This window comes from Grus americana, chromosome 2 (genome assembly GCF_028858705.1).
Source record: "Grus americana isolate bGruAme1 chromosome 2, bGruAme1.mat, whole genome shotgun sequence".
Classification (NCBI taxonomy): Eukaryota; Metazoa; Chordata; class Aves; order Gruiformes; family Gruidae; genus Grus; species Grus americana.
The window spans coordinates 11,932,898-11,946,790 of NC_072853.1; the positions used below are offsets into that span (position 1 = coordinate 11,932,898).

General features: G+C 45.7%; 1 protein-coding gene across 3 annotated transcripts; it reads left to right on the forward strand.

The window, feature by feature from the left end:
* The first annotated feature begins 5,068 nt into the window (after positions 1–5,068).
* LRATD2 (LRAT domain containing 2) lies at positions 5,069–12,230 on the forward strand. 3 transcript variants are annotated; one of them, XM_054816422.1, is made up of 2 exons: positions 5,069–5,229; positions 6,044–12,230. In XM_054816422.1, the coding sequence occupies exon 2, from the start codon at positions 6,049–6,051 to the stop codon at positions 6,943–6,945; it is 897 nt and encodes a 298-aa protein (XP_054672397.1). In that variant the 5' UTR covers positions 5,069–5,229; positions 6,044–6,048; the 3' UTR covers positions 6,946–12,230. The 3 variants fall into 3 exon arrangements, with proteins under 3 accessions (XP_054672397.1, XP_054672395.1, XP_054672394.1); XM_054816420.1 differs by lacking the exon at positions 5,069–5,229 and adding an exon at positions 5,328–5,865; XM_054816419.1 differs by lacking the exon at positions 5,069–5,229 and adding an exon at positions 5,328–5,574.
* The last annotated feature ends 1,663 nt before the right edge of the window (positions 12,231–13,893 follow it).

Consider the following 13,893-nt stretch of genomic DNA (forward strand, 5'->3'; position numbering starts at 1 on the left):
TGCGACCTTCCTTGTTATCTTTGAAACATAGTTGCTATTTTCTGGAAAAAAACCGGACTGCATTTTAATTAAGCGTTGCCTGCTGCTCAAGTCAGTTTGATAGCAATTCCTAAGAATCCAGGCCTCTACTGACATATGAATTAGTTCATTTTCATTTGCTGGAATGCACCAATTAAAATCTCACAGTGGAAGAGCTTCTTCTGAGATACAGCTTGGATGCTTCACTCAAAAACTCTGAGGCTTTGGCAATCTCAGCAACTTATTTTGCCACCGATCACATTTAGTCACAAATTACAATGTTGAAAGTAGTTAACGGAGCCATAAGCTTCCAGCGAGTTTTAGAAAAAACAGAGTTTGCTGATGTGATAAACACGGCAGTTAGAATTTCCCCTCTCTGCTCTCAAGATGCAGGTCTCTCTCTGATCTGCAGCTCCCCTAATTTTCAGGTCTTGAATATATGGTGGGCTACATTATATGGAATACCAAAGTTCATATATATTCAGAAGCACCTCTTGTGGATGTCATCAAAGGTTTACAGGCTAAACGCAGATAAAACCTTCCAGACACCAGAGGCTCATTATATCTCTCATGTTATGCCAAATATCATGTATCTCAAGTTTTAGAAATACCATCACTCTCATGATATTTGTCAACATTTTGAGGTGCATAAATTTTCTGGTTATCTGAATTCCCAATATTTCCCCTGGAGACACAAGCAGAGCCAGCAAGCAGTGACAGCTCCATGCTTATTTCACACATAAGCCCTAACTCTAGCCACAAACTGGCTGTGCCCCTTCCTAGGTCACTTCATGAGGCCTGGTTCAACAGAGGTATCGGTATGGCTCCAACACAAGAGAAACCAAGAGGAGCTGATACCCAGTAGCACCTGTGTTACACCAGTCATGCAGGATATGTGAGACCCAGAGGCCCAATGTCTTCCTGAGAAAACAGGAACAAAACTCTTCCATGAGCAGATCCTAAAAGCAAAACTTTCAGATCTTTCTGGTGGGTCTGTCTGAATGACTCCTGATTAAGATATTGCATGATTGTGAGACATCTGAACATTCATTAGAGAGGACCTCAAAGCACTCTCATCCCCTTCCTGCATCTGATCTAAGAGCCATTGTCATTCTTTTCTTTTTTTTTATCAGACTGACTGAATGGGTATTTAATGAGCCCATACAAAGCTGAACAGCTTCAGTGGGACAGAGAAAGCATGACTTGCTCAAAAATAGCCTACAGTCTGGTGGTTGTCAGTACTCTCCTGGGAGATATCGGTTCAAGTTCCTTCAGTGAGATGAGAGACTTCAACCTTGGTCTTTCACACCCCAAGGAAGTAATCTGAAATATTAATGCTTTTTATTAACTGACATGGCACCATTTCCTCTCGTGTGTGAGAAACAGCCAACCTCATTAAAGCACTTAACCTTGGGAGAGCATTAGGCTGTGTAACGTGAGTGAAAGGAAGCACCATTTTCCAACAGCTATGAGGACGCTAACTCTATGTCCTATTCCCCACCAGCTACCTCAGGCATGCCGGCTTTGATGAATTTCATTTTAGGTGGCTTTCCTGACTTTACAAGAACTTGGTGCTGGACTCAGGCATGCAGCTTCCACTGGAGGACAAAGAGGCAACAAACAAAATGTTCAAATTCTGAATCCAGATTTCCTTAGTGGACTTAGCTATGGCTTTCACGGAAGGACACCATCCATCAAGGAGCTCTCAGGTCACACATTTCCTTCAATTAAGGGCATGATTGATTTCTACAGAACTCCATGGAAGAACTTCCAGGGACTTCGCGAGGAAGTGGTTTATTCCTCTGGTGTCCCTAATTCCGTCATGGTGTTTAAACACTTCAGTTTGCTAGATCTATGATGCAGTTGAGTGCATACGTGCCAAATGGAGCACAGTTTATCTCAGTTCTCATAAAACTCTACTGAAAAAAGAAATGGAAGCTATTAAATAATTCAAGGATGTCATAGCCACCAGCTGGCTGAATACCTGTAAAACACAACATGCTTACAGAACATGAGACTAAACTTTGTCTTACTCAGAAGCACTGTTCTCTAAGAAAAAAATATTTATGTATAACAAGAAGACTTGTTTCTTCTCATACTGGATATCTTTTAATAACAATAACAATGGGAACACAGCGTTTCACATCCAAGTAAGGATGAATAGTGATTTCAAATCAACATCACTTTTTAATCTCTGGGTGTAAGAGTTGTGTAAGGCTAAAGATAAGATAGCATTGGGGCAACAAAATATCTTTGACACCTAATTCTCAAAACTAGAGAGCTTAAGTTGAAAGCAACCAGAGCCAGCACTACAAAGGTCCCTGGATCATATCAGCTAGAATGGTATTTTTATGATGTGAAACTAGGTATGTGTTGCTGCACTCAACAATAGATTGAGAGCATACGGATGTGCAAACTCAGCTGGGAAAGTGTTGGAGGGCCGTGCAGAGCAGAGGTAGCCAGACTTCATGTAGATTCACCCCTGCTTCCTCGCTGTCTTTGCAGGGACTCAGATGGGGGAGTTGCCTGAGGTGGACCAGCCTCACAACCACACCTGGGTTTTGTCTAGGGTGTTTTCACTCCAAAAGAGAATCTGCAAGGAACAAATACTTACGCAATCTGGCCGAGCAAGTGACTGGGACCTGAGAGTGACCCCAGGGAGGTACCATATTTAACAGTGTGGGCATCCCTGTTGACCTTCGGAAGTGCTGAAACACAGCTGTAACTGCGGTATCCACAGCGTTCCCTCTGCAACATGTGCACAGTAGCTGAGTATCTCAAAATTGGGTTGCAAATGCCAGCACACTGAGCAAGAAGTCACCTAATCAAGGAGTCACCAATAGCAAGGTCAGAGGTGTGTCTTCAACTCTGCCCTACTGTTTAGGTTTCAAGCAACTGTGCAACCATTCCTCCCTCCACTCCAGATCCACAGGGTGGATTATCTTTAGCAGATAAGCACCAAGGTAGTTTTTTTCAAAAGCTATGCAAGAGGTCATTGCTCTCCTTAAAAGCATAGTCACCGAGATAGCATGTCACTGCCACCAGCCCTCATCTCTTGCGCCCATGGAGTTTAGCTGCTTTGAGGCTTAGAGGTTAAGCACGCAAAAGTTTTAAGCATCATTAATTTTAGGCACCAGCCCAGGTGATACATAGGCACAGTAAGTCCTTGGTGGATTTTCCACCCAATGTCTTATCTGCAGGTGCAGTACGCCATTATGTATGTGTTTTATGACACAAAAATACTTGCCCATGGTTTCTGATCCTAGAAAGCAGCAGATTGATCAGAGAATGTGGATTCTGAGGAGCAGTCATTGAAAGGAAGCTCAAAGAGATCAAAGAGATCAAAGCAGCTGACAAGGTGCAGAAAATTAAGCACTGGGGTGAGTTGAAGCAGACAGGAAAAAATGAGAGAACAAGAGAGAGAGCTGCAAATATGTGTGGATGTGCACGCACACACGAGTGACTCCTCTGGGCAATGCAGAGTTTCTGCTCCTGCACAGACACAACTTTCCACACATTGCAGCAGATTCAAAAGGAAACTTGGGCTTCACACAGGGCTGCCAAACCATTTTAGCCAAGAAATATAACTGCTCCGAAGATAGTAAGGTATGGCGCTGAGACAGAGCTTCCAATACAAATGGGAGAACACAAAAAAGTCACTTCTGTGTTCAGTCTAGCTCCTCCTTTTAGGATACTCTCACCTTTACACATGGCCATCCTTAATCACTAAAGCAATTTCACAAAGCTCTGACTATGAAGCAGGGCCCTCTTTTGTCCAACAGCAGCTATAGAGAGGAACTGTACAGTGAAACAGGCAGTGCTGAAAAATGACATCTACTTTAAACACATTTTGGAGGTTTGATCAACTAGGGTTGGTCCAGTCCTGCAGCTGAAGTATGTCTAGTTTGGCTGAATGTGAAAGGAATGTGTGTGCGCTGTTAAAAACAATACCGGGATGCAAACCGAAGTGTGGGGGTGTGTGTGTGTTGGGGGTGGGTGTTTGGGAGACTCATTTCGGAAGCATCTACAGCCCCGACGTGTTTTTCGGTTCTCTAAAATGCTCCCATAAACATAGTCACCAGGTAAATTCAAAACAAAAAGGTCCTGATCCAGCTACTGCGATTGCTTGCAACTGCCCCACCATCCCAAGCAGAGCTGAGTGCGTGTCTCCCCAGCCCCAGCAATCCTCTCCACCCCAAGGGACAGGTCTGTATTTGAAACCACAGAGGCATATAATGTGATGGAAACGGTATTCTGTGAGTTCGTGGGCAGTGCCCAGCACCCCAGTAACGCTACGTTTGTTCCTTCACTCGCCACTGTTTAGTGAATCCTCAAAACAGCAGCGTGCAGTTGGGTTTACAAATTACAAGACAGCAGACAAAGGGAATACATGAGACAAAATTAAAGACATTACTCGTAGGTCCCATAAATTATCTCTGTAGTCTATTTTAACAGCATGGATTTACCGGTGCATGCTAAAATAGTACAAATAATAAACCCACCTAGTAGACTAACTGGGCATTAATGAAAAAGCAGATTATTGTTTTGCATTCTCCAAAACACAGAAAGAAAAATATTCCCAACAGTTCTGATAATGCCTTTCCAGGGGGTAAGAATCATAATCTTCTATATTGAAAAAGAGAGTGATTTCTTGCAGTCGGAAAGAAAAGAAATTAATAAAACTAATTACACGCTCCGCTCATGGAGGAATCGAAGGCACTAAGTCAGCCCAGGAGAGCCCCTGACTCTTTGATTTTGTTCGCTTTACAACTTTCCTGTTATTGTGTGCAGCCCCAAAGAGGCACCTCCCGGCGCCCCGGCGGGGATTACGCGGAGAGGGGCTGCGGGGCCGGCGCTTCCCGCCGCGGGCCGTTGCGCGCCCCTCCGCGCCCCGGGGTGATTGCCACGGCCCCGCATCGAAGCTTTGCGTCGCCTCTCGGTGCTGTCCCGGGCAAACTCCGGCTCCCACTTGCTTTACTTCCCCCCCCCAAACTGGCGGGTTAGGCTGCCTTATGGCACCGTTCCCTTAAAGGGGCCGTGTGTGTGTGCGAGTTTGTGTGCGAGTGTGTTGCACACACGCTCCCGCCGCCAAGCGCCGCGAAGAGCTTTGCAGCCGCGGCGCCGAGAGCCCTGCTGCCCGACCTCCGCTTGCAAATCAGCCTCGGCGGGAAGCAAAGCGCTTGGCGCGTAGGAGAGAGGAGAGGGAAAAAGGTGCGGGGAGGAGGAAAGGGAGGGGGGGAGGAAGGAGACGCGGGGGGGGGGGGGGGAGAAAGGGGGGGAAAAAAAAAGAGCTGCCTCTTTAAATGCTGGGGGCTGAGCCCTCGCCGGGGCGTCCGCAGCCGGATCCGTCCTCCCTCCCCTTGGCCGTGCCTCTCCGGCGCTTGTTGCACAGCCCCGAGTGCCGGCAGCGCGGCGCACGGGCGCTGCTGCTGCGCGGGGAGCGCGGAGCCGGGCCGGTGCCATGATCCAGCCGCGCTGCGCGCCCAGCCCCAGCAGCCGCACCGCCGCCCGCTCCCCGTAGAGCCGCTCCCGGCGCCGCGCAGCCTTCCCCGCCGGGTAAGTTTGCAGCCGCCCGGTGCCGGGGGAGGGCGCGGTGGGGAGGCGCACCTGGCCGGCAGCCCGGCACGGCTCGGCTCGGCACGGCGGCGGGCAGGTGCGCGCCTGTGCGGTTTTCGGGGGACGCAAGTCGGCCGTCCGCAGCTCGGACCTCCAGACCTCCCCCGGCGTTTGCAGCCCCCCTCTAACAGGTGGCTCGGTGCCTGCCCTCTCCCCCGGCGGCTCCTGCGCCTTCCTCCTCCTCGCTGCCGCTTAACAGGTGGTGGTGCCGCCTCGCCTTCCTCCGTGCAGGTAGGGGGTTCCGCACCCTCCTGCGGCCACCGCTGCCCCTCCCCGAGGGGCTCTCGCAAGGGCTGTGGTGCAGCGGGCAGAGGTGGGGTGCGTGTGTAGGCTGAGCCGTGCTCTGCCACCCCGCTGCTTCTCACCCCGCGCCCGCCTTCATGGCCCCGCTGTGTGTCTGTCGTTGCAGCGGGCATGGGGAACCAGGTGGAGAAGCTGACCCATCTGAACTACAAGGAAGTTCCCACGGCCGACCCGACAGGTATGGACAGAGATGAAGGGCCCAGGATCGGGGTCTCGTACATCTTTTCAAATGATGATGATGACCTGGAGCAGCAGCAGGATTCAGTGCACGACTTGGGGGGTGAGCACCCTGCCTTGCAGCCCTACGATCCCCAGCTGCATGAGGTGGAGTGCTCAGTCTATTACCGGGACGAGTGTATTTACCAGAAGAGCTTTTCTGAGGAGGACACACTGCCGGAGGAGGGTGATGAAGGTGGGGGGGGGCATCTGAGCACCTACACCCCGGAGAACCTGCTGAATAGATGCAAACCAGGTGACTTGGTGGAGTTTGTGTGCCAGGCCCAGTATCCACACTGGGTGGTCTATGTCGGGGATTTTCAAGTTGTGCACCTGCATAGGCTCGAGGTGGTGAACAGCTTCCTCACCGATGCCAGCCAGGGCAGACGGGGCCGCATTGCCAACCGGCTGTACCGCTACAAACCCCTCAGCCCGGCTGTGGTGGTGCGCAATGCCCTGGAGCAGGTGGGTTGCAAAGACCGGGACTTGAGCTGGAGAAACTCTGAGTGTTTTGCTGCCTGGTGCCGGTACGGCAAGCGGGAGTTTAAAATCGGCGGGGAGCTGCGCATAGGCAAGCAGCCCTACCGATTGCAGATCCGGCTGGGTGACAAGCGCAGCCACACGCTGGAGTTTCAGAGCCTGGAGGATCTGATTATGGAGAAGAGGAGAAATGACCAGATTGGTAGGGCTGCTGTGATCCAGGAGCTCTCCAGCCACCTGCAGGCAGCAGAGGAGGAGGAAGAGGAGGAGGAAGACCATCATCATCCAGGTGCTCAGACTGCTGTGGAGTAGCAGCCTCAGCACCACCATGCTGCTTAGCCTGGGTGATGGGGATTAAAACTGAAGGCTGCGAAATTGAGCTGTTATAAGCCCTTTGGGCCACTTTGGTGCAGCTTCATTCCAATCACATGTGAAAGGAAGGGGGAAAGCTGATTAAGTGTCTGTGCTTTAGTGCTTAACTCCTTCAGTGCTTGATGATAAAACCACTGACTTATTCGTAGAGGATAAAACTCAGGGCAATTCTACCCCTCTCCACTCTCACCTCTTTCCCTTCTTCTCTTCCCTCTTTGTGCATAACCTTCCCCTCAACCATCTGCCAGTAGGCCTGACCCTACAAGATGCTAAATGCCTTTGACATCTACTTATCAGCAGAAGTTAAGAGTATTTAATACTATTAAGAAGGAGCCATCAACTTTAAGGACATGGCCATGTAGCTCTGAGCGCATGATTAGTTTGGTAGCTGAGAAGCAGGAGGATATTGTTTTCCCTTCTCTTCCCGTTTCTTTTCAGTTGTGGCTTCTGTTGGTATTGCAACAAGCTGCTTGCTTGCCTGGTGCAAGGCTTTATGGATTGGTAGCCAGCCCCCAGAAGGTGTAAAGGAGAAATTTCCCCTAATTTTAATGGGTGCCTTCTTCATTGATAGGAAATAGCAGGTGGGCTGGGGGACCTCCTCCTTTGCTATCAGTGTGTGGCTTTGAGGACAGAAGATGTATTTATTGCTTACCAGTCCCAAGGGAGGAGGAAGTTTGCAACCCTGATTGAGGAGTCTGCGCACTGGTGTGTGCTGGGACTCTTGCAGGCAGATACTGAGCTATGCCAGCGCTCGTTGCAGGCTGCCTGGCTTCCCCTAAAGCAAATGGCAGAGCTCCCAATTACATCTGTGGTACACGTCAAGGCAGTAGAAGCAGGTTGCTCCTGTGATGTGCAAGACTATTTTTTGAGTAAGCTGTCCCTCGGGAGGATGCCCTTTTGGCTGGGTGCTCCTGGACATGAGCATCTCGCATGTTCTGCACCACAGTAAACACAACTGTGACGGGAAGTGATGGGAGGGAGCACAGGCTGGAAGGCATCGCAGGCAGGGGGTTTTGGGTGTTCCTTTTTTCCTTCCTTACTGCAAAGCAATTTCCTCTTCATTAGGGATTTCATGTTTACTTTTTTGCTAATTTTTATGGTAGGCAGCTGAGCTATAGCATTAGAGAAAAGTAGAGGACATGCCTCTAAAGTTGTTGCACAAGTCCCTCATTAAACAGGAGGGGAGGGGGAGGGTGGTGCTGCCTCCCTTGAATATTCCCTGAACTTGTTTTCAACTCTTGAACTGGTCTCCCACACAGGCAGCACTGTCAGATCTTTGTCCTGGGTTCTGAAGTGTGTGAGCAAATGCTGATTTGGAGGCAGTCTGTAACGCAAAATTCCTTCCCCTTAAAGCACAATGGTGACGAGGTGAACTTGAAGATAAGGTTGAGTTCATTTAAATAATGGAAACTAACAGTGTGATGTAAACTTGAGGCATAGTTAATACTGTCTTCCCTGCGGTTGTTTACAGTTATACCACAAATAGCTAAGTACTCCATGTCCTTTCCACCCCTGAGACGGGAGCAGTTTGTCATTTAAGAATAGGTAGATACCGGCTTTTGATTAGTCAAGACCGTATGAAGCAACTTTGCCAATGCGATCCAAATAGATTGTGGTGTTGTGTTTTCTGCCTAAAATACACAAGCTAGGAAAAACCTGTGAAAGACTATTTCATCCTCACTTCAGGAGGAAAAATAACTTTTAGGGTTATGCAAATATACCATATACCGTTTCTTTAATGATTCACATGCTCTCATTTTGGGCTGTGAAATACCCAAATCCAAAGGAGAATTTAACACCAAGCTCCCTTAGAATGCTATAGCTCAGGTGTCTGCACTGTTTCTTTTTTTTTTTTTTCCCCTCCAATATGCAATTGAGTTATACTCAAGTTACTGTGGTTGTCAAGCAGATGTGCAACCTTGCTTTGAGAGCATAACTACCCATATCTAACTGTAATAGGGTTAATATGTGGATGTCTGCACACAGTTTTTATACAACTACTCGTAACCACTAAAAGCTGAAATGATCACTGAAACAGTCTGAAAAAGAATGAAGGAGAATCTCTCTGTACTCACTGATACGAGACAACTGAGATTATCTAGACCATGAGTAAATGTCTGGCTGTGGTTTCTTTCATACTGAAACCTTGTACATAACAAAGTTTATTTCGCTGTAATATAGGTATGTAAAATAATATTTTCTTACAGATATTTTTGAAAGTTAACAAAAATAATAATCCCTTCATAACCTTGCATTTGAAAGTAAGTTGTTATGCACATTATTTTCCAGTCCTCTGAATGGGTTTATTTTTCATTAGTGATCTAAAGTATATTCTAGGTCATAAAGTATAGAAACTGCTATAAATGTCAAATATTATGTATCTACAGGGTACTAAACAGTAAACTGGTTGTGAAAATATTTTTCCCTTGTGTCTGAAACATCAGAACTATGACACTTAGCCATTTCTTTCCTTCTGAGATAGCCTGCGTAGTCTGGCTTTTTCTGTTCTTTTTCTTCCACTTTTTGCTTTATAAAAAAAGGACCAAATTACCAAATTTGCTTGGCAATGGAGGGCAAAGCTTCTTTGACCAACTGAAGTCATATCTTGTGCTGATCTTGGTGCTTCTCTGTACCAGTCATGCCTTTTGGGATAAAATTCCTACACAGGCATGGGGCCTTAGCAAAGAATCCCAGCGCTTGCACTGCCGTGCTAGGACAGAGTGCAGGGGGGAGCTTGCCTCACAGCAAAGCAGAGTCTAGCATGCCGACTGCTGTGTTGTAAAGCCTATATGCTCTTCTGAACACCTGTATATCCCAGGTGTCAGTATATAGAATAGATATTTGGAATCCTTAAATTTCTCTGCAAGCTATGTTTGAGGACTTATTCTGTCTCTTGCCATTCCATTATGTGCACCAGTAGAAGAGGTGGGGGGAAAGCCTGGAATTTTTTTATTTAGTCTGGAAGAGGGATACCTCCATACAGGGATTTCTTATTCCAGCAGATAAAGATGCAACTGTTGAATCTTTAACAGATTGGACCTTTTTCCCTACCTGTTGATTAGGAAGTGTTACTTAATAGGTGCTACTAAACACCACTGCAAACGTTTCTAAGCAGTCTGTTTTTTTAAAGCCACGGACCCGTAATGAGCTGGATGTGACAACAAGAATTGCTGTAGAAGCACATCACAACTGCTTAGTTTCTTGTTGTCACTATGCTTTACTTCTAGAGCTTGATTTTAAAGAAAAAGATCTCCCAGGAAAACAGACTTTTTGTTGTGTATGTGTCTACTTCAAGGCTTTTGTGTAGATCACAAAAGAGAGGAGAAAAGAATAGATAAAAGTGTTCTTCTCTGCGGCTCTTTAACATACAGAAATTTGGGTGTAATTCTTCTGCAGAACTTCTGGTTCAGCAAAGGTCCTAAGCCTGTACTGAAGTTTGAAGTCGTGAGTAGACCCTACCTTGAGCCACTTGCAAATCAGTATAACTATTCACGTGCTTGAAGTTAAGTGTGTATTTACATTTCTTTGTGAATAAGGGCCTGGAATTTCAATCTGAGGTCTCTGGTGGGAGCATGGAGGACCTGAAGTTGCATAATCACGGGGTGGGGGGGTGGGGGGGAGAACAAGTAGTGCTGTGAAAGCTGTTTCTCAAAGGGCCTCTTGTCCACACAAGGCTCATGGAATCCAGCCCAAAACTTTGGCCTCAGTTTCCCCCTGGAAATGCAGGAGCTGCACTGATTTGGTGAGAGAGGTGTATTACACAGTAGTTGTAAACGAAGCTGATGATGGTGCTGCATAGTGTTCTCCGATATCTTTGTCTGTCTTGTCATGCTTGAACTTTCCCTTGCGTTTTTAACATTTAAAGTTAATATCATTTGTTTTAAAAGGCCTTTGATTGTGCAAACACTTAATCATCTATATGAATTTACTCATTTGGGCATACCTACTGCTACTGATAGGATGACTGCTGTGAATATCATTATGCTCATGTTAAGGCTGGCAAGACTAAGCCCCAGATGTGTAGATGTAGCTCCAGCTAGGAAATGTAGATGAGCAGTCTTATTTCCCTGGAGTATTGGTGTGTTTGATGCAAATACTGTCTTGGAAAAGGCTTTATAGTAAAACCTACAATTATCTCTTGATTGAGTAATTTTAAAAACAATTTAGACATTCACCTTCCATGGCAGTGAACAAGGACAGAAACTGAAGACTATTTCAAGTTATCCCTGATTCTGTGTGAATGCAAAGTAGAGCTCACCTGGCCAACTAGATGGGCATTTGCAGGGTAGGCAGGGAAAAATACCCAAAAGATAATTCAAAAATTTTATTTTCTTACTTGGAAAAATATATTCTTCAGACTGAAGGACCCTAGACTATGGAGGTAAATTTCCATTGTTTTGTATAAATGAAACCCTAGGCAAACTTCCTCAGTTTTGTTCATTTAAATTCAATGTTCCATTCTCAGTACTAAAATAGGTAATATGTGATGAATATATTTCAGATTTTGAATGTAATGGTGGTTTTCTTTTTCTCTGCTCCTTTGGTTAAGCTTCACCAAAGGTCTGTCCTTGGGTGTGTGAAGTGTGTTGTCGAGTGGTTTCCCACCTGTACTTTTCTGACAGTTAACAGCACCAACCATAATTCTAACAGCCATGTAGGAACAAATATTTTTTTGAAAGCAAAATTTTAATTTTATATAACAAATCAGAGACTAGTAACTAAGTAGAGGAAGGAAATACATTCTCTCCAACAGCAGTTTCTATTTGTAAGAAATCTACTGTTAATTATGTGTTGACTACTCTTATAAATCAATGTGCAGTGATAAGGCCAGGTGTATTGTATAATGGGCTTAGTTTCAGATTAGATTTTTTTTAAATGGTGGATAGGAAGAAATCAGGGTGACTTCAAACACTGGTGGTTTAGATGGTTCTTTTGCATTAATACTGAATTAGAAGCTTTCTTTAAATGCACACTTGAAATTCCTGACATTGTAACCCTTCATGGAATCATCTACAATAACAGGTGTAATCACAAAATATGATTTTTTTTCCACCATGAGCATTTTCTGTAAGCTGTCTTTTGTCAGTAAATGTTGAATTGTTAGTGCAAATATCTTCTTTTCCTGAGAAAGAAGTACAGATCATTGATTGTACCATTTCCTTCAAAATGAAGGGCATTGCATAGTAACTAGTAAAAAAGAAATAAAAGATTTATAGTATCTTTTACAACCTTTCTTTCTTTTATTTGTTTTTTGAACGGTGTGGTTTTTTCCACGGCTTTTTTGAAATCTAGTGATTTCTCTGGATGGATGCATCGGACACGAAACAATCGATGTTTTTACTGACTTCACATGTCAGATCAAATTCTAACTCTATGGTCATATTCTTGCTCTAAAGAGAGGAAGAATAATCTCTATACAAGGCCAGACCATCAGCTGCTCAGTGGGCAATAGCTGTATTAAATCCGATGAGGATCTGGCCCATAATTTAATATTAAAAGTGGAAAATTAATTCAGCAGAAGATCATATAGTATTAGTTGGCACCTGGGCTTGTCTTGTCTGCCAGCAACTGCTAAAGGAACAGATGTAGTGTCTGCAAGAGGGAGAAACGAGAGAACATCAGAACTCACAGGGAGTTTTTGGAAAATCTGTACAACTGTTCAGTTTGTGTGATGTTTTGTCTCATGAAAGCTCCAGGGATGGAGTGGGATCTATGTTCTACCTGCATTGGGTGCAGGGACATTTCTTAGTGCAGATGATGAGGGTTGTTCATTGTAGTAAGATGTTACATCCATAGGGTAATGGTTCTTAATTCATCAAAGCCTTCCACTGTGCACACCTCCACAGTGACAAAAAAGCGATACAACAACCAAACCGTACTTCTCCCTAAGATCCTGACCAGAAAGAGCTATTTACATCTCACATAAAAGCACCAAGTCAGCTCAAACAAGAGTACTCTGAGTGAAACCATCCTGAGGAAATTTAGCTGCAACAAGATCAGACTTCTGCTGAAAGTACCAGTGGAGATCTTGGCTCTTCTGGGGGTTGCAGCTGTCCTTGACAGCCTTCTCACAGGTGTGACAGAGTGAGACAAATCCTTATAACAGAGACAGCAGCTTTTAAGGCTCAGGGCCGCAGGTGGGATTCCACCATAACATTTAATTTCTAGCTCTGGCATGGACTTAGGTGACTTTGAACAAGATGTATGAGGCACCCAGCTGTGCTCTATGTGACTGCAAGAGTACCTGAATTTTCTGGTGTCCGATATTAGATCTGAAAAAGAACATGAAGAACCAAAAATGCGAGTTGTGTGACTGAATTGATACCTGAAAATCCCTCTCACCTGCCACCTAGCACTGGAGGCCACTAAACTCTGCAGCTTGGTTTGGTAATTTTTTTTCTTCTTTATTTATTTACCACAGTGTTTCCAGAGTCTTGAGCTTCTGGGCCTTTTTCTCACGCAGAAGCTTCTCCTAGTACATAAGCAGCTTGTGACTTCTCTCACAGCCTGTGCCCATAGGGAGGGAGATCCAGCAAGCAGGATCCTGCCTCTCATCCCAGGGGCTGCTCCCAGAATGTACATGACCTCAGATACCAGAGGAGCTTCTTAAAAAGGCCATTTGTACTGTCCTTTTATGTCAGAACACACCCAAGCTAGAAATAGGTTAATGTAAAATGCATTTACAGGAACATGGGCTGTGATGAGGTCTCTGCACTCCTGGCTGGCTGCTTTGAGCCACTGGACTTCTGCAGAGAGGTTCTCTCTTCAGTTCCCTCTTCTCTGCACTGTGGATCACTCCCAGCAGAACACGCTTGAAAGTCCTCACCCCACAAAAGTCTGGAAGTGATAGGAAGGTTGAATACCCATTATCCCCAGGCAGAAGAAGAA